Source organism: Lytechinus pictus, chromosome 16 (genome assembly GCF_037042905.1).
Source record: "Lytechinus pictus isolate F3 Inbred chromosome 16, Lp3.0, whole genome shotgun sequence".
Lineage (NCBI taxonomy): Eukaryota > Metazoa > Echinodermata > Echinoidea > Temnopleuroida > Toxopneustidae > Lytechinus > Lytechinus pictus.
The window spans coordinates 16,403,412-16,422,911 of NC_087260.1; the positions used below are offsets into that span (position 1 = coordinate 16,403,412).

At 34.4% G+C, this 19,500-nt stretch overlaps 1 protein-coding gene across 2 annotated transcripts; it reads right to left on the bottom strand.

The window, feature by feature from the left end:
* Positions 1–241: 241 nt before the first annotated feature.
* Positions 242–4,635, bottom strand: LOC129279080 (transmembrane protein 254-like). Of its 2 annotated transcripts, XM_064111117.1 has the most exons (5): positions 4,288–4,635; positions 3,666–3,769; positions 2,306–2,365; positions 1,324–1,459; positions 242–567 (listed from the first exon to the last, which is right to left on the bottom strand). In XM_064111117.1, the coding sequence occupies exons 1-4, from the start codon at positions 4,372–4,374 to the stop codon at positions 1,339–1,341; spliced, it is 372 nt and encodes a 123-aa protein (XP_063967187.1). In that variant the 5' UTR covers positions 4,375–4,635; the 3' UTR covers positions 242–567; positions 1,324–1,338. The 2 variants fall into 2 exon arrangements, with proteins under 2 accessions (XP_063967187.1, XP_054771168.2); XM_054915193.2 differs by having other exon boundaries at positions 242–1,459; positions 4,288–4,582.
* Positions 4,636–19,500: the final 14,865 nt, after the last annotated feature.

The following is a 19,500-nucleotide window of genomic DNA, read 5'->3' on the forward strand; positions in this document are numbered from 1 at the left end:
TAAATTGTGATCAAAGAAAAAAAAGGTATATTTTAAATTAACAAATATATTTCTGAGGAAAAAAGTTCACGAATGTTGATTGTCTTTTCTTTGTTTGTTATGTGTTCTCTTCTATACATATAAATATTGTGTTTAATTTCCTCTAATCTGCCATTACACATTGGTACATGAAGTACATTGTTTACTAAAAAGTGACAATAAAGAACATGATTATCAGACTTATAACAAGAATAATGTGAAATAAATTTAATGAAGGATACTTTATTTTTTCAAATACATTTAAGAGTAAATAAAAAAAATACACACATTAGCATACAATATTATAAGGGGCTTTCGAAATTACGACGTGCAAGAGAGCTCGTGAGAAAAGAGCGTCAAAGAAAATGCACAATGTTTTTGAACCGTCTTTCTACCATTATATACCCCCGTGATTTCGACAACCCCCAGTCGAGAACATTGTCAATTGATTCACGATACCGACTCGTTCGCAGTATCAGCTCGAATCTATCATTGGTCGAATCTTGATATAGGCGCCTTGGAAGAAGAGCAGGCCCTATAGCATGTATACTGTAGATAAAACATGAAAACATAATTTGCAACTATATTTTATAGAAACGGTGGATGGTGATAAATAACTTATAAAACATGTAAAAGTTATTATAAACTCAACAATTTACCAAGTAGGTTTCTGGATAAGAAAACCCATGTCTTCTTGTTTAAATTTTATTTCTTGGTGTGTTCAATAAATAAACAGTTGTTTAAAAAGTTTAAACAGTATTTGTTATAGTGACGGGCTTAAACAACATGCTTAAAATTTTAAACAGCGTTTTTACAGTGAAATAATATGCCTTGACATCCCCACAAGTATTTTCTTTGAAGAAAAACCTTTAGGTTAGGTGGCCTTTCCTCTGAAGTAACCATTGAAACCACTGGCGGATCCGGGGGGGGGGGGGCACATCCGGCTCGTGCCCCCCCCTTTGAGGATCATAATAAAAAAAAGATTAATGTAAATATGCCATTTTTACCCAAGTGTGCCCTCCCCCTTTTGAGCGCGAGGACCCTTTTTTTTCTTTTTTTTTTGGTTGTCAGTTTTTTTGCGGACGAAAACCTTTTTTTTTGGGGGGGGGCTTGTCGAATTTCCATCAGGAAAATAAGCCCCTCCCTCTTTGGGAAAATTCTGGATCCGCCCCTGATTGAAACGGTAACCCTTGAAAATATAAAGACACTTCAAAATTCTCATTTAAACCGAATCTGAGTATCCCCTCCCCAATCCTTCCCAAATATATATATTTTTTGTTAGCTTATTTTTTTAGGTACTCTTACAACTATTTATAGGTGTCACACTCGATGTTTGGAAGGTTTTTCCCTGGCAGCGTGCAGTATTGAGAGAGATGTAAATCCGAAAAACAGAGTAGATATGAACCAAGCGATCCGAGCGAACCCCTCCACGCCAATTTGTCTGTAAAGAGGCGAAAATCATAATTCAAATTGAGGGGGAAAAAAGAGATAAGAATAAGGCAGGAATGTGAGCAGAGGGCAGTTTACAGAGGCCGCGGAAACTGGGCTGGGTGGGTTTCAGCCCCCACTTATTTTTCCAAAAACCGTGTGCAAAAATGGAAAAAAGACCATCTGATTGTGATTTTTGCATAGTCAGCCCCCCCCCCCCCCCATTTTCAAAACCGTTCCGCGGCCGGCCAGTGGTGTATGGCAGAGGTACTCAGACACAGACAAAAACATTCACAATATTCAATGAATTTCATTTCAATTTTCAGTGAAGTCACAAAATGAGGGTTGTGTCGGAGCAGGGGACAACCGCCGCTGTGATTTTGTAAGTGGAGAAAAAAAGATGAGACAAGTGACATGGTGGGTGGGGTGGGAGAAAAGTAGGTCTTGGTCGTTTAACTATGATATTATTTACCACATTTATTCAATTAAGAAAAAAGTAATGTCAGAAAATTTATTCTTTGATATAATTTTTAAACCAAAATTATAAAATGAATATTACAATCTTTGTTTACAGTTTCCAAATAAAAACCACCCTCAGGCTCAATTTCACCCCGACCTGCTTCGCTTTCTTGATTATCATTTACATAATCATTCTCGAACATTTTACTAGTTATACATGGGTTGAAACATGACTGCAATCAAATGGTTTACTAAAGAGCATACTGCATAAACAACATATTTTTTTAAAGAGATAATGTAGAAATGCAAATTCGTTTGATTTGAAGGCCTATTGATAAAAAAGTAAAACCTGATATTTTGTCATCTATATACGTCGTAAGGTTATGTCTTCACTACTTACCCCGCTAAAACAAAAGCGTATGTAGCCTCAAGAACATGAACAACAAGTATAGCATACCATCTGAAGAAGAAACAAAATTCAAAATGATAATCGTATTTTTGGAAGTCTTTTCAGACTGTATTTTTTTTATATTATTACCACGATTAAATATGGCGGTCTCATATTGATAAAAAAAATATTGGAGCGTTGTGGCCCAGTGGATTAGTCTTCGGACTTTGAAACAGAGGGTCGTGGGTTCGAATCCCAGCCATGGCGTAATTTCCTTCAGCAAGAAACTTATCCACAATGTGCTGCACTCAACCCAGGTGAGGTAAATGGGTACCGGTAGGAAGTAATTCCTTAAAAAGCTATATGTGCGCTATGAACGCCTATAGCTTAGCCGGGTATGTAGGAGCGCCTTGACCACCTAACAAGGTGGATATGTGCGCAATATAAATACCCTATATTATTATTATTATTATTAATATTGTCAACCAAACATGTAGCAAATTCCGAGCAATTCTGGTGTATAATGACAAGAATAAGAGATTCTTTTACTAAATGGTACTGTGAATATAAATTTTTAATGTACATATATGAAAACAACAATGTGGAATATTTTATGTCAATCTTTATATACAAATATTTTGTACTTGTGTGAGTGCTCATTTCTTGCTAATTATTCCCTACAAATTGGATGATTCCCCGCCTTCTCCTTCATACTTGTTTCATTCATCTATACAAAATTAATTTAAACCAAAATTAACCCTGTAAAAGGAAATCTTGGTAAATAAACGTAAGTTATATACTGTTTTGATTGATAATTAATTACCATTCTGTTTATTTATCTTCAACCAGTGGCGTAATGTGCCAAACATTTTGAACCGGGCTCGGTATGGCGTATCGCATAAAATAAAAAAGTTGCGGGAGAGCGAAGCAAGCGAGCAAATATTTTTACATTTTTTTAAACAAAAAGCCAGGTTTGTGATAGATTTAACATAATATCAAGAAAATAATATCATATTTCATTCTTATCCCTTTCCTTTTCTCTCTTTTTTTTCTTGCTCGTAAAAACTTGTAGGGGCAAGAGCCCGCCAAGCCCCCCCCCCCAATCTTTACTCTAGTGTTTTCGACCACATCGAAATATACGTCAGCTTTGCATAAATACAAATGTTTGATACAAAATTTGTTATGATGAAACAATATAGCCTACATTTAAAGATGTGGTAAATTACGCGATTTTGAAACAATTATTAAGCTGATTATCAAGGATTTTATAATTTGAGTAACACAAAACATTTTTTTTAAATAAAACTAACAGTATATGTACCATGTATGAAATTACATATGAAATTGAATATTTAGAGGAAATAATACTTACGCTATTTTTACAACTCCACGTATATCAAAAGCGAGGTATGAAAGGACTTTACCCATGGGTCCTAAAGCATCATACGGTATCTTATCAGGAATGTATAAACATATCTGAAAGAATGGTTAGATCAATAGATAAAACGATTATTAAAAAAGGGAAACATAAGAGCTGAATTGCGATGGAATTACAAATAGAAATAACAATTATAATAGGATAAAACAACAACATTAATTTACTGCATTATAATTTGTGTATGAAATAGCATAATTTTTAAATGCACATCAGATCCGAGAAAATGGCACTTTGTGGAATTTAAACAACATTTGTATTTTTGATACGGTCCCACCCCCGCCGAAAAATAAGTTTCTATTATTATGCAAGAGCATGTAGCGAATCATAATATTCGAACTGCTTGAGAATGAAAAAAAAAGAGAGAGAAAAACCGAGATCTGTCTTCTTTTCTTAATTCCTTGATACACCTATATACCCGGGGAGCTATTTAATGACGAAGTTTTTAAATTTGATCGCAGAAATCATATCCAAGGGTTCCAGTCGCTTATAGCAGTTGTAAGTGAAAATAATAAAATATATTTTGTTTCATGAAAAATATTCAACTGAATTCACTCACCGGTAACGCCGCAAGGCCTACGATCACCAATAACATCACGATCAGACGAGGTAACCGAAAATAATTTGCTCCGATAATTTGCGCCATTTTACAAAATGGTAGCTTGCGAAGAAGAAATAAAACAATATTTCAGACCTCAGTCAGATATAAATTTTTTACTGTGAAAACTGGATTTCATTAATAGCTTATAATAAGATAATGCAAGCGCATGCATCTATACCACTCTGTACCCCGCAAACATTGTTCGTTAACTTAACGAACAATTCGGCATGCTGGTATTTACATTTGGAATTGTAGTCTTAACCAACTTGATGTATACTATTATGGTATTGTTTTTAGGCCTATCTGATTAAAGGGTCAGAATCCACCTTTATTTTCTTATCAAAGATTCAGAAGTTAGATTGAACCCCTTATCAGGAGCAGTGGCGTACCCAGGATTTTCCAAGGGGGGGGGGGCAAATTCCGCCAAAAAATTTGACAAGCAAAAAAAAAAAGGTCTTCAACCACAAATAAAGGATTTCGTACCAGAAAAAAAATTGACAAGCAAACAAAAAAAAAAGTCTTCAAGATCTAAAGAGGGGGCCAATTGTGGCTCGTCAGGGATCAGTTTTGACTCGTCAGGGGGGCAGGGATACGTTCCTTGCATGTGTTGTGACTCGTCACGGGGGACAGTCTGCCCCCCCCCCCCTTAGGTACGCTTGTGATCAGGAGCATCACCTATAGAACAATATATGGCCGGGACATCATGAATTCGCTTGGAGCAGTTTCGACGTTCAAATCATTATACCCCTATACATCCCTATACTCGGACATTATAATGAAGGCAGAATATATAGCCTTTGATAATCATTATCAAAAATCTTTAAAAAAATGAAAACAGCCCGCTGATAGAAGTGATAATTAAAGTATGCATGGAAATGTGTTTCTGAACGTAATAACTACATAATTTATGTGATCCATTCCTGGCTCGGTGTAAAAATGGAAAGGCAGGGGTGGCGCCAGGAATTTTTGATGTGGGGGTGGGGTCATTTTTTCTTTAAAGAATAAAGGTTGATTTTCCCAAAAGGCGGCTCTAAGATTGACTATGGTGGGGGAATGGTGTACGAAAAATAGAACTTGGGGCGATGCCCATTTGGTCCCATGCGCCCCTGCGCATAACTCAATAACCGTTATTATATTGCATTATCTTGTTTTGTCACTTTTCTCCTATATCTGCCCCTTATATTTATTAATTTTTTGACCAGCCGAAAGATCACTTCCGGACATTTGCTCCGCCCCGCCCCTCATGCGGAGCCGGTCCTACAGCAGAGTTAAGTAAATAGGGACTTTGAGATAACAATCAAAATAACAGAATCCCTACTTCATGTACTTCTCAGCTTCGTCGAACGATTGTCATTTGGGAAAAGATTTCAGATAAGATTGATATTAAGAGGGGCGAATACAAGTTGAGGGCATTTGGGGCACTATCACTGTGCAGTCTGTGCTCATCTCCCATTTTTCTTCCTTCGCCTAAAAATGTGATCATTCCGTGGCTTATATACATAAGACACCCAAAGAGTATATTTCAGTTAAAAAAAAACTTGTGAGCATTTCGAATTAGTATGGAACGTTCTCATTTCCAAATTACTGCAGGCCTGATGAACTAGACCTTATTATGGTGGTGCTCCTTTTTTCATTTTTTTTTCATTTTTCATTTCATTTATTTATTCCAAATTCTCATTAAAAAACATACAACATACAAATCAAAGAATACACTATATACAAATAAAGTTACAAAAATAAAAATACATTTAACAAGAGAATAAATGAGAATATGAGGGAGCCAGCATAGGCCAATGGCCTTTCTAAGGCTGGGCTCCCGAGACCATAATATAATCATAATAATCACAGAAGAGAGAGAGAGAGAAAGTACTGTAAACATAATTATATGGGTGGATGATAAGGCAATACAACTTATTTTCAAATTAATTTATAGGCATCAATAAGGAATTTTTTATATCTGTTTTTGAAAGAGGCAAGAGATGGGCATCTTTTTATTTCTTTAAGTATTTTGTTCCATAAAATAACTCCAGCATATTTTACAGAATTTCTAGAAGATTCATAATTCAACAAAGGTAAATATAAATCACTATATTGTCTTGTTGAATATGAATGGACATTTGAACTCAATTTAAAGTATTTTGTGAATATGGGAGGAAGCAACTGGTGCTCAAACATATACATAAAAGATGCTATTTGTAAATTGTAAATATCAAAAATTTTAAGAACTTTAAACTTATAGAATAAAGGTCCAGATGGTGTTCTATATAGGGTTGGAGTTATTAATTGCTCTTAATGCTCTCTTCTGTAAGACAAAGACTTTATTTAAATGTGTTTGAGCACAGCTACCCAAAGTCATTGTGCAGTAAGATAAATGTGGTAAAATTGATGCATTATAAATGTATAATAGAATTTGACGTGGTATGAAATGTCTTATTCTAAATATAACACCAATAGCACAAGATATGTTTTGTAAAATTACATTTACGTGAGAAGACCATGGCATTCATTATTATGACGCTCTAAATAGGATATAAGCTCAATATAAGGCTACTGAATAGTATGTAATCACTGAAAGTAGTTCAGTTATTTATTTTGAGCTTTACTTCCTACCAGCGTTTGGTTTTATAAGATCTCTTATTATGATGAAAATGAAAGTTGTTGATTTCTAAACCATTTAAAGGACGTTATAAATGCTTCAAAAACTCAACAGAATTTGATGTACGTAGAATTGGGTTTGAGATTGTTGTCATGTGTTTCCATGCATCGAATATAAAAGCGAGAAATGTCCAAATATAAATGATAATGGTAGGAATTTAGAGAATAATATATTGATTTGAACGCCATATGAAAAAGAATATCAATTGGAAGAAAATAAATGTTTACGTGAATTTAAGGAAAATTATAACAACCTGATAAACAGAAACAAAAAATATTTCCGAATGCAGGTGATAGCGTTCATGTCTTCTTTATAATCCATTGATTTATTCATAAACCAATCCGTTCATTCATCATATTTTGTTCATTCATTCACTCATCAATCCATCAATATTTTTTATTGGTTGATTAATAATTCGGTCATCAATTCCTTCACTTATCATTTGTTCATTCATTGGCTAATTTATTTGTTCACTTATTCATCCATCCATCCATCCACCAATCCATCAATCCCAAAAGATATTTCATTCATTTTAACCATCAATTCATGCAAACTTCAATCCATTTATCAATCCATTAATTGATTGAAAATATCTTCACTACTTTAATTAACTACTTTAACATATTTGATTAATTAATTTGTTAATTCATTCGTTTGTTCGTTCGTTCGTTCGTTCATTCATTTATCTATTAATTCTTTCGCTCATTCATACATTCCTTTATTCGTTCGTTCGTTCATTAATTAATTCATTCATTCATCCAGTGAATCATAGATGCAAGCAATGTACTGTTCTATCCATTAATTGATTAATAATATCTTTATTAAGTTGATTACTTACTTAAAATATTTTATTGATATTTATTCATTTATTTATCTGTTTGTTCGTTCGTTCATTCACTCACTTTCATTCATCCATCCATGGCCATCCATTCATCCATCCATTCATTCATTCATTCATTCATTCATTCATTCATTCATTCATTCATTCATTCATTCATTCATTCATTCATTCATTCATTCATTCATTCATTCATTCATTCATTCATTCATTCATTCATTCATCCATTCATTTATTCAGTCATCCATTCATTATCTACGTATATTTCAGATTGTATTTTTTTACTTCCTATATTAGCGTTTGGTTTCATAAGATCGTCAATATTCTGCATGGTGAAAATGAAAGTGGTCGATGCTTTTACGAGGACGATTGACAAGTAAAAAAAAATAACAAAATAAAAATAAGTCTAATACCTTTTTTCCAGAACATTGAATGTGATCGAGTTTGAGCTAATTGTTTTTATGTATTTCAATCACATGTTAATAAATTAATTTCCAAATGGAACAATAATATTCATTGACATTGGGCCTAAATTAAAGAAAATTTAATATTGATTTGGCGCGCGCTGATTTTTTTTTGTTACTAATATAATAAATGATATTAAGTATGGTAAATGATGGCAAAAGCATCTTTTTCAAATCGCTAACTTTTCTAAAATATCCCGAAAAATACCACTTATCACTTTTAAAATCTTGATAAAAAAATCAGAAGACTTTGAAGAAGCAGGGAGATCTCGGAAGGTATTTAGACCTACAAATCCCCCCCCCCCCCCGCAAATACCTCCAACAGATCGTAGCCTTTTCTACTTGCGGCTGCCCCCAATTCCTTTTGGGACAACCGTAAATGAAACACCTCTCGCTGTAGTACGAGCTCCAGTGCAGTCTTTTCTTCTCTTTTTCCCCACTGACTTTCTTCCAGATATTTTTCCCATCTCTGTATTCCTAGATCCTTTGTGCAACGTCAGTCATGACGGCCATTTTACTTCAAGCTGGCCGCAATGTTTTCAAATTTCGTTGGGTTTCCTCGACTTATTATGACTCATGACCAATTGTGGTTACCAATGCGAAGTCGCGAAATGTCGCGAGACAGAACAGAGAGTGAGTTGAGGAAAACAGAAAGCAATTCACCATTCATTTTTCAGATACATGTTCAATTTTTTTGGTGATTAGGCCAAAGTCTTCCGAGGTGTTCTCAGAGAGTGAGTTTATCGTGAATTAATTTGATTAATCAGTCTGTGACGTAGCCAAGAGGTATCCGCAGATGCCTCCCATATCCTGTCTCGTTTTTGCCAGTTGATTTGAGGGCATTCCCAACTAAAAAATTACGTCACCAGCTGGAAAAATTAAATGACCCGGAAGAACTTACTTTTCAACAAAGCATATTTTGCCCTACGCTAGATATAAGTAGTCCTCCAATTCAACCGTTAGTCGCTATTTCTGTTTGATTTTGTTTTCATTCTGGTTATAAAACATACTTTCGTGGTCCACAGAAGATTTCTTTGTAATCAATTGATCAATTTACTAAAGAATTTAGGGGAATCACCTCAGCGTAGTGATAAGCCTACGCCCAGGAAGCCAATCACTCCGTGACCCCGAAGTTCACACGATGTCGACTGCGGGATTCTGCTCCACGAAGAAGCCTCTAAAATCATCATTTTAATTAAAGGAACGGCGTTATTTTGAAGATCTATCTCAATTTTCGGATGAAAGATAAAGGTGAGAGTCTACATTTTTGTTTTCATTAGTATTGTATCTTACGTGGGATGATAAAATCCAGTATTAACCTTGATATGTGCCATTTATCGCAGACAGGTCATCGCAGAGAAATCGAGGATGGATGTGATTGTGACTGTGCTGTGTGGTTTACAATAGTGAGAGTCGAGTCTGAGAAGTGAGATACGCTTTTACATTGACAACAACACTGAATACCCTGTCCCAAAGTGTTTCTAAATCATGTAACTGTTAGATCTTCATGGTCGGCTTTGATTATCTTTAAAAAAACTACCAGTCCATTCACAGTTGTTAATTTTGTTAGTGTAGACCGCGTATGAACAGTCGGGGGGGGGGGGGGGGGGCGTCACCTGGACCTGGACCTGGTTGTGTAATTAACATCTTTCTTAGACTTTTTTAGGCCTAAGATAGATAGATATAGATAAATGGTTTATTTGATAAAAATCATACATCATGGCGGCCAAGCCGAATTGTGATGCATTTACATGTAAATTAAAATGAATCAATAGTACATTAAACATGGAATACACATCATTGAAATGAATAATTAGCGCAAATTTGTGGAATAGAAATAGTAGTAATAGTATGATTAAAATGCAAATTCATTAACAATTGCAAGGGTAACTATAATCATTAATGCATTAATAATTGCAATGTCCAGATAAGACAGCAATATCAGGAACTTTGCAATCAGTATTCATTTATAAGATTTCAGTCAATAATCCAAAGCACAAATATTCACAAAATTGTTTGATCATGACTGAATTAAAATCAATTAATGCGCATGCACCAATTTTGAGAAAATTCAGAGCAAAACAGCAAACTGTTTTTATCTGCTTTAATTGTTCAGACAACGGACCCCCCTCCCCATGCTACTATTATGAGATCCATTTTTTAATCTTCAAAGTTTTGTATTTTATATTTAATGAAATTGGTATTCTGAGATCACTTTTTATCTCAACTGACTTAAGGATAAAATTTTACCTTTTATCTGAGATAAAATTTAGTTTTGCATGTACAGGCAGAAATGCATTGCCTGCACTGCCCTGCAGTGATTGCAACCCTAATGCAGATGATGTGCTCACATGTCACTTTGAAGAAAAATAAAATTAACTAATTAAGTTATATTTATAGGGTAGGGGCTATTTTATGTCTGCTCTGTCTATTTTAGCAATATTCTTACATATAGGTGTAAAAATACAGTACAATACACCAGACGGTGGCCTGTACCGTAGTACTGTTTCCAGAAGAAGAAGAAGAAGGTGAATTTACTCAAAATGTTTAGAGGAAAATGATCATTGACAGGTCCCTGGTAAAAATTTTTTTTAAAGAGGGGGTTCTTTTTTGGAAAAATGCAAAATTAACAAGCAAGCAAAAAGGAAAAAAAGTGTTTTCTCGCTCCAAAATGAAGGTGATTTCGGTTATAATTTATATACTTTTAAGCACACCAACCTGATTTCCAGGTGTTGCTGCCAACATGTACATGTACATACAATATATATGTTCATGCTTCCCAGGGCCATGGTCATTGATAGAATACCTAATCAAATCAATATTCCTGTAGAATAATGAAATATTTCAAAAACTTTTGTTGACTAATTCTTGTCTCTGAAATATTTGTATGAAATGATGTGACGAGATAAAACTCAATATTGCGCTGATGTCGGCGCGCGACACTGGCACTGGTCCGACGGTCCCAGATCAGATTAGCCATGCTAATGTTTATTATTTTAATAGAAATCCCTGTAAGTAGATACGCTTATTTCATGATCTATAAGTTGAGACGTATTCATAAATTCTTTGATCAGGACAGCATGAAAACTATTGTTCATGCTTGCATTACAAGTAAATTGGATTATTGTAATAGTGTTCTCTATGGATTACCCGCTTCTCAAATAAGCAAACTGCAGAGTGCAAAATGCACGTGCACATTTAATATGTCGTCTTCCCAAATTCTCTCCAGTCACCCTATTATTGAGAGAATTACACTGGTTACCTGTCCGGCAAAGAATCACATTTAAGATTCTAATGATAATCTTCAAAGGTCTTAATGGTCAGGCCCCAAGTTATATCTCAGATCTCTTGAAATTGAAATCCCGATCTCGTGACCATCACCTTCGTAGCTCACAAGATACACTCATACTGCAAGTACCCCCACACAAGACTAAAAAAGCAACACTAGGTCATTTCTGATGTCAGCCCCACGACTATGGAACAAACTTCCCCTCAACATTAGGAATTGAACAAATTTACATAATTTCACGTTAAAATTAAAAACCCATCTATTCCAATAGTATGTACAGCACCTAGGAAGCTCTTGCAGCACAATACAATATATAGAAATAGTTTTTGTGCTATATTAATGCATGCATATTATTATTATTGCTATTAGTATTAAGCACATGTAGTTACACATTTCTATTGCAAGCGCATTTGGATAATTGACGCTGTCTCACTCCTTTGCCACACCTGGGTCGCATTTCATAAGACTTGTTATTGTAACAAATGCACCATTTCAATAGCAAATTTACTAATAGCCAATCAGATTGAAGGATTTCAGTAGCTTTTAACTGTTATTGCAAATATGATATTGTAACAAGTTTAATGAAACGGGCCCCGGGTGGAAAGGACTTGCATTATTTGAATGAGATGATAACTTTACATGTACACATGTATATACTGCCTTTCTCATGGAGCATTGCTTCATAAAGAAGCATGTCATTTTAGAGATAAAATGAAGATGATTGAATGTTTTTCCAGAATACTACATGTAGTTCAGAGACATATTCAGTATTTTGTCTCACTGAATTTAAAGATAAATTCCAGTTGTGGGAACGATCTCAAAATGACTTTTTACATAATTTAATCTAATGATCATCAAAGTGTCTGTTTGTATGAATAAAAAATATGTGCCAAAGGATTCTGGAAGATATTGTGTAATTGCTGAGAAATAAGCAAAATAAGTGGGATTCGGTCACTTCCGTCGGGTCTTTATTCCAGCAATAATAATACACTGTCCCACGTGTGCCTATCTGTGTTGACGATCTTCAGTGTGATCGTTTTTTAGCTAGATATTATGATTTCACAAAGTTCAGTTTATGTAACTGTACCAGATCTAGATCCACGATGATATATCAATACTTTACCTTGGTTTTACAGACTTTCTCACGAAATCAGTGTTTTACTGCAATTACTTTCATTTAGCTGTAACAGAGATACAAAAATAAACTGGATATCAGAACACCACCCCAAGGCTTATATATTCCAATTATGATTGCAGACATTCAGCTTTTCATCTTCTTGAATTGAAGCAAAGTTTGCGAGTAATGACCTTTATAGACAAAGCAACAACTCTGTTCATTCAGTCCAACCATAGTGGTTTCGATTAGAAACATCATTAGAAAGTTAATACTTACATACATTAGTTACAGGGGATACAAGGATATTAATCATACATGTATGCATTGTGTAATATCAATAATTTTGATGCTCCTCACCCAAATATACATGTATTAAGTCTGTTTGTTATATTTTAAAATTTGGAAACGGGTATCAGAAATTTGATAATTTCAGGGTACTGGATCATTGGATTGAGGTCAAAGGTAAATTTTGATCATTTAAATTTGGATTAGAATTTATGTTATTTTAAAGATACTTAAACTTTATTTTATGAGATTATTATTTGATATTGCAAATAATATGAAACGGAAAAATTACATGGGGTTTAGAGCCGATTTAGCCCCCAAAATGCTCATAACAGCCCTGGAAACTCAAAAAGATGCTCCGGAAAATCCCCATGTTAAAAAACTGCTTTTTATCAAATGTTGCAGATCTAGGCAGTACTTTGTGAAAAGTAGCCCCCGAAAATCAAACAAAAATTACCTGATATAAAATGAATACTCAGTCATGGTCAAAGTCATTTGAGGTCAATGAACTAATAAAGAATTTCATTATCGTGAAGTGAATGGTTGTTCCCCCCCCCCCTCCGATTTGAAGAATTACATGTATCAGTTTTAGTTGTTTTCAAAATCAGACTGCCAGAGGTGTTCTACTTTGATACGGTAATGACTGTTCATATTTTGCATTTTGAGGAAAAATGTGTTTTCTGGGATTTTCTGTTTGAAAAGCCAAAAGGCCGTTCCCGTGAATTTCGTCCGTTTTCCGCGATTGCGGAAAAACACTGTTCCTACATAATAGTGGGTATTGTCGACAATGAGAGACAGGTTATCGATTACCGCTAAGTGGCAAAAACATGCAATTATCAACAGGACTAGCGATAAAGAGGTTCTCGATAACAGCACTAATTTGTTTTTATCACGCATAGTCACACATTTTTTTATATAAAGTTATGAATAGAAAATTCAAAATTAGACATTTTTCCACTTGTGGAAAGCAGGGAATTTGTACCATGTGTACAGTGTAAGAAACACATGTACAAATACATGTACACACATACATGTACCGGTACACACATACATGTACCGGTACACAGTTGCCGGTACATGTAGTTGCTTAGCATGGATCATTGGATCCATTAAAATTGATTGGTGTGGTACCGGTATTTTGATTTCAAAACGAGTTCGTACAGAATCCACTCAAACCACCACTTTAGGTGTCTGTACAAATAAAACATATGTAACAAAGCTTGCATGCGCTTGTGAAATCTCTTCTGTGCAATTAACGGCCTTATATTTCTCAAATCTTAAAATATAAGGCCTTATCTACCCAAAATTATAAAATATAAACATTATTTTGATATGATAAAATAATTTTGATTGGCGTATAATGTTCTTTTTTTAACGAGAGCACCGTAAAAAATAAAAAAATAAACAACAACAAGGATTCTGGAAGAAATTGTTTGATTGCTGATAATCAGCAAAACAAGTATGAAATTTGAGCAAATTATTAGAACTTTTTTTTTCAAGTAATTTATACACTGTCCCACAGGTGCTTATCTGTGTTGGTAATCTTCAGTGTGAACGTTTTTTTTTTTTTCAATTTAAATTTCATGATTTCATAAAGTTCAGTTTATGTAAGTTGTAACTGTGCCAGATCTACATGTAGATCTATGATGATACATGTACGTATGTGTAGTGACAGTTAACCTTGGTTTTACGTACAGGTATTACATCATTTTACGTGTACATGTATCTTGTGAAATCAGTGTTATCTGCCACTACTTTCATTTTATAGTGAAAACAAAACATGTGTAATAGCCTGCCTTTCCTGTTCCTAAAAGTGTTGTGATTTCTACATTCTAATCAATATTCCAGGGATTTTATTTTGAAAGTTCCCACTATCAGGATTGTGTTGACGTACATCCACTTGCACTTTCTTGTAATAACATAGTCATTGTTTTGCTGAGAGAATTTTTTTGCATCTTTTATGAAAGTGATCAATACAACAACTTACAATCCAAACATAGGATTATCAGTTACAGTGAGTGAGCAGTGTAAATTTACAAATAAAACAACAGTTTGTGTTACAACTCATCGATTTTCTAGCACTATCATGGTGATCATCGTTAAAGCTAAATTACAGTAGTTGCAGTAAAACACTAATTTCGTGAGAAAGTCTGTAAAACCAAGGTTAAGTATGACGATATCATCGTGGATCTAGATCTGGTACAGTTACATAAACTGAACTTTGTGAAATCATAAAATCTAAGCTGAAATACGATCACACTGAAGATCGCCAACACAGATAGGCACACGTGGGACAGTGTATTATTATTGCTGGAATAAAGACCGGACGGAAGTGACCGAATCCGCGCTTATTTTGCTTATTTCTCAGCAATTACACAATTTCTTCCAGAATCCTTTGGCACATATTTTTTATTCATACTTGTAAACAGACACTTGGGTGGTCATTATATTAGATTCTGTAAAAAGTCATTTTGAGATCGTTACCAAAACTGGAATTTACATTTAAATAAAGCCTGATGAAAACAAACAAACAAATACAAACACAAAACCAAGTTCAGGTCAAGTGTGATGATGATGCTTTCCATTGTATACTCTCTAAAGACAATTTCCCAAATTCTGCTAAGTGTTGTATGTAACCATAGCAACCATGCTACTTGTTTGTTGGTTTTATGTATTACATATCCACCCACCTAGTTTTGAAAGCTAAAAGAAGAAACAGGCTTCCTGGGATCACGGTTGATATTTTCAAGCTTTCCTTTGACATGGCAATAATCTTGAATTCCTACATACCCGGGCTGCCCGGCAACAGATCTGATTTCAAAGATGTCACTGTTTATGGTTCCCATTGGGTTGCCAATTTGCAGTGGAGTTAATCACCATTACTCACCGCTTCCCCTCTTTTTGCTGATATATCCTGCTCTGCTTTTTGCATTTTCTGTATGTGTGCCGATGGATCATACAACATAAAATGTTCATGAGTAGAATATACCATTGACTTGAATACAGGTACTTCATGTTCATCATGGTATTAAGTGACAGTACATGTATGAATCTGTATCTGTTGTTTTTGATAGAAAATTATGTAAATGTATTTTGATATTTCTAACTAAATGTTCATTGATTTATTTGAATATTTTTTCTTCATTTATTTATTTGTTTGTTTGTTTGTTCGTTCATTTATTTATTTATTTATTTGTTTATTTATGTATTATTTGTTTGTTTATATATTTATTCATTTATGTTCATTCATCATTCTATTCATCAATTGTTTCCCTTTTCATAGTCCTATTTTGTCATTACTTATTTCTTTATTTGTATTTTTGTTTTTATTGAGTTTCAAACATATTAATAGAAAGAAACAAATTTGTACACCAGGCCACCAGGGAATAATTTTCCTGGTATCGCATCGCAATGTGGTCCACATTTTTGAAAGACTGCTATATGCATATTAAGTCATTTGTATAGCATATTTTTACATAGGACTGTACATTACTTAGTTGAGAGCTTTTCTCTTACATGTATGACCAAAAATGCTATTCAAATTTGTAAAGCAAAATTATTTCCTGGTTATTAACACTGTAATAACATTTCAAGGTAGACATTGGTAAAACAAAAAGACGACGCAACACAGTATACAACCCAGGACAGCAAAATTGTCTCCCTTTTGGGAGTAGACTTTCCCACTGCCATACAAGTAGTATTGGTTTGTTTATTTATTTATTATTATTATTTTTTTTTGGGGGGGGAAGGTAGTTGGTAATGTATGTAAATGGACAATGTACAGGCATGTATACATATGTGTCATCTTCAAGCACACAAATTGCATTATAAGATACATGTAGCTGCTCTGCTGACCTTTTCAGTTTTTGACAGCTTGGTATAGTTTTTTAAAAATTAATATTTTATTGTTCAAAATAGACACCAGAAATGAAATACTCCAAAAATTTGTTTTGCCCAATTGATCGTGGGCCCGACAGCCTCTGTGCAGCGCCAGTTCGACGAGGTTTTATCCCTTTAATCGTTGAACGCCTAACAGGGTAGCAGCAACTGCCATCTTTTAATGTCTTTTGGTCTGACGTGGCCGGGGTTTGAACCCACGACCTCCTGGTTGTGAGACGGACGATCTTCCAACTGAGCTCTACCACTTTATATTCATATATTAAAGTTCCATTTATGTTTCATTTTTTTATATTACTTATAGTATACTATAGTTCTTTTTCATTTTTTTGATCCAAGTTACTAGTAATACAGTGTAGGTAAAACCTGTTATTATTGCATATGAACATGACTATTCAAAATTCGACATTTTGATTCAATTAAAAGATTTGTACTTTATGCGTCAATTGATTATTTCCATTTTTATTTATTTTTTTCAGTTTTATTCACTTCCTGTTTATTTTCCTGAAACATTCCAGTTCGGGGTGTTACATAAGCACTTGCCCGATTGCCCGGGGCTAGTAAAAGTTAGAGTCGGGCAAGTGTTTTGAAGTAAAAACCAAAACCACTTGCCCAAATTTGGCAAGCAAAATTTTCACAGTAGAATGACCAAAGTTTGGGTCGATATAATATGATATTGACCCTAATTTTGGTCATGGCAGGCAAGATAAAATCACTTTGGACAAAGAAATGCAATAAGAAGGTAGATCAGTTCATGTCAAAAGAATAAAAAGTTCGATGGTTTAAATAACCGCAAAACTTTCCTTTGAAGAGGTAAAACTTTTTTTTCAGGATTTTTTTCGGGCAAGTGAAATAGATTTTTGGGCAAGTATATTCCAACTGTTTAAAAATTTACTTGCCCTACCGGGCAAGTGTTTCTGAAAAGTTCTGTAGCAGAGCCTGCAGTTGTAGTAGTAATGTACATGAAATGAGATCAAACAGAACCCAACAAAACGTCCACCCAACTGAATGTGAAATAGATAATTACATAGAGTAATTCTGGTAGAAAAGTGTGAGTAATTAGTAAAATAAAGATGGCATTTTGTTGAGTAGACTGAAAGCTTTCATCTCAGTTTCGTTCGTTGTTCTGCTGGACCGTGTCTTGCTTCTCTACACCTCCTCCATACACTGATGTCTGTCTTACACTCTGTACAGGTAATTTATGCCCTAAAATTAATTCTTGATTTTTACCATCAGTACAACATTTTCATCAAAATATACATGTAGGTCTGTGACTGATTTAAGTTATGAAAATAATCAGAATCTAGTAAATATCAACACTACCTCAGTGCAATTTTATAATTGATAAGAAATAAAAAAATCAAAGCCCTTGTTTTGGGGGAATGATACATTGCCCTATGTCCCTATGGGGCATGTCCCTGTATGCAAAATGGCTAGCCATCTGTGTAGGAGCCCCACTGTCTTTGTAAACACCCTGGATCCCCCACCCCCTCCCCCAAATAAAATGAATGAATTGCATCAGCTAGTTTACAAAAAGCATCATCATGAATTTTATCACTGAGACTGAAAATTCAACATGGTTGTTGGAAAGATTATGTGTTGGTAATGTCAGTATTGTCAAGCATTGGTTCAAATCAGAATGGAACTGGGAATTTGCGAATTTCATCGTTGAAACGAATCATGCTGGAGCCGATTTTTTTTTTTTTTAACTCAGATTGATTTTGAAGATTTGGGATGTCCAGAAAAACAAATGAAATTCACAATTTTTGTTGCGTTTGTGGGGGAGGGGGGGGGCTCACATACAGTTGCATGTCCCCATTTTAGATTACTGGAAAATATACTATTTTAGAGAAATAGATGTGCAGTTATTTCTACAGTAACATTTTATAATATCATGTACATTACACATATTTGTAATTCAAATCTCTGGAGCATGATTACAGGATTAGTATTGTAGCCTGACTCACATACTTTGAATATCATTTTCATACTTAATCACTTCATCATCATGATCATATTTCCCAGTAGTCTTCAAGATGTAGACTCTAGCACGAGTGTATAATCACCGGATTCTACATTTAGCTCAAGTAATGTTTGAATCAAAAGGAAGAAATATTTATCAATAAATCTTATTAGCTGAACTTCATTTTAATAGAAACAGCTTATATGAAAATTGATACGATTACGTCTCTATGTGAGTTCGGAATGTTACATGTATTAAACAGCTTTGGGTAAAGATATGACCGATAGAAAAAAAAAAACCTCAAAACATCTAGTAGTTCTGTATAAAGGCAAATGAACTAAAGAAAAGTAAAATATATAATCAGATATTTGACATTAAAAACAAGAAGAGAGATGTTGAGAGAGACAGGCAGATACATGTAAGTAAAAAGGGGAGAGAGACAATAGACATAAATAGAGAGAAGGGAAAGTGGATCATATTTTTCCATTGATGATACATTTAAGACAGCTGATTGTAAGGGACACCAACTCTCACCATCCTCATCATTGCTTGGTATGCTGTATGTATGGTCTAAACGAAACTGGATTCATGCATGACTTCACTCGCCTGCCTGAAAGGTTACGTCACTCTCACCCAAATACAATCCATGGGGTTTTCCTAGC

Excerpts from the sequence above, each read along its gene's own strand:
- LOC129279080 (XM_064111117.1), bottom strand. The coding sequence starts at position 4,374 with ATGGCGCAAATTATCGGAGCAAATTATTTTCGGTTACCTCGTCTGATC. Across the intron at positions 3,770-4,287 it reads TAGGCCTTGCGGCGTTACCG|ATATGTTTATACATTCCTGA; the intron begins GTGAGTGAATTC and ends CCATTCTTTCAG. Across the intron at positions 1,460-2,305 it reads TACGCTTTTGTTTTAGCGGG|ACAAATTGGCGTGGAGGGGT; the intron begins GTAAGTAGTGAA and ends GCCTCTTTACAG.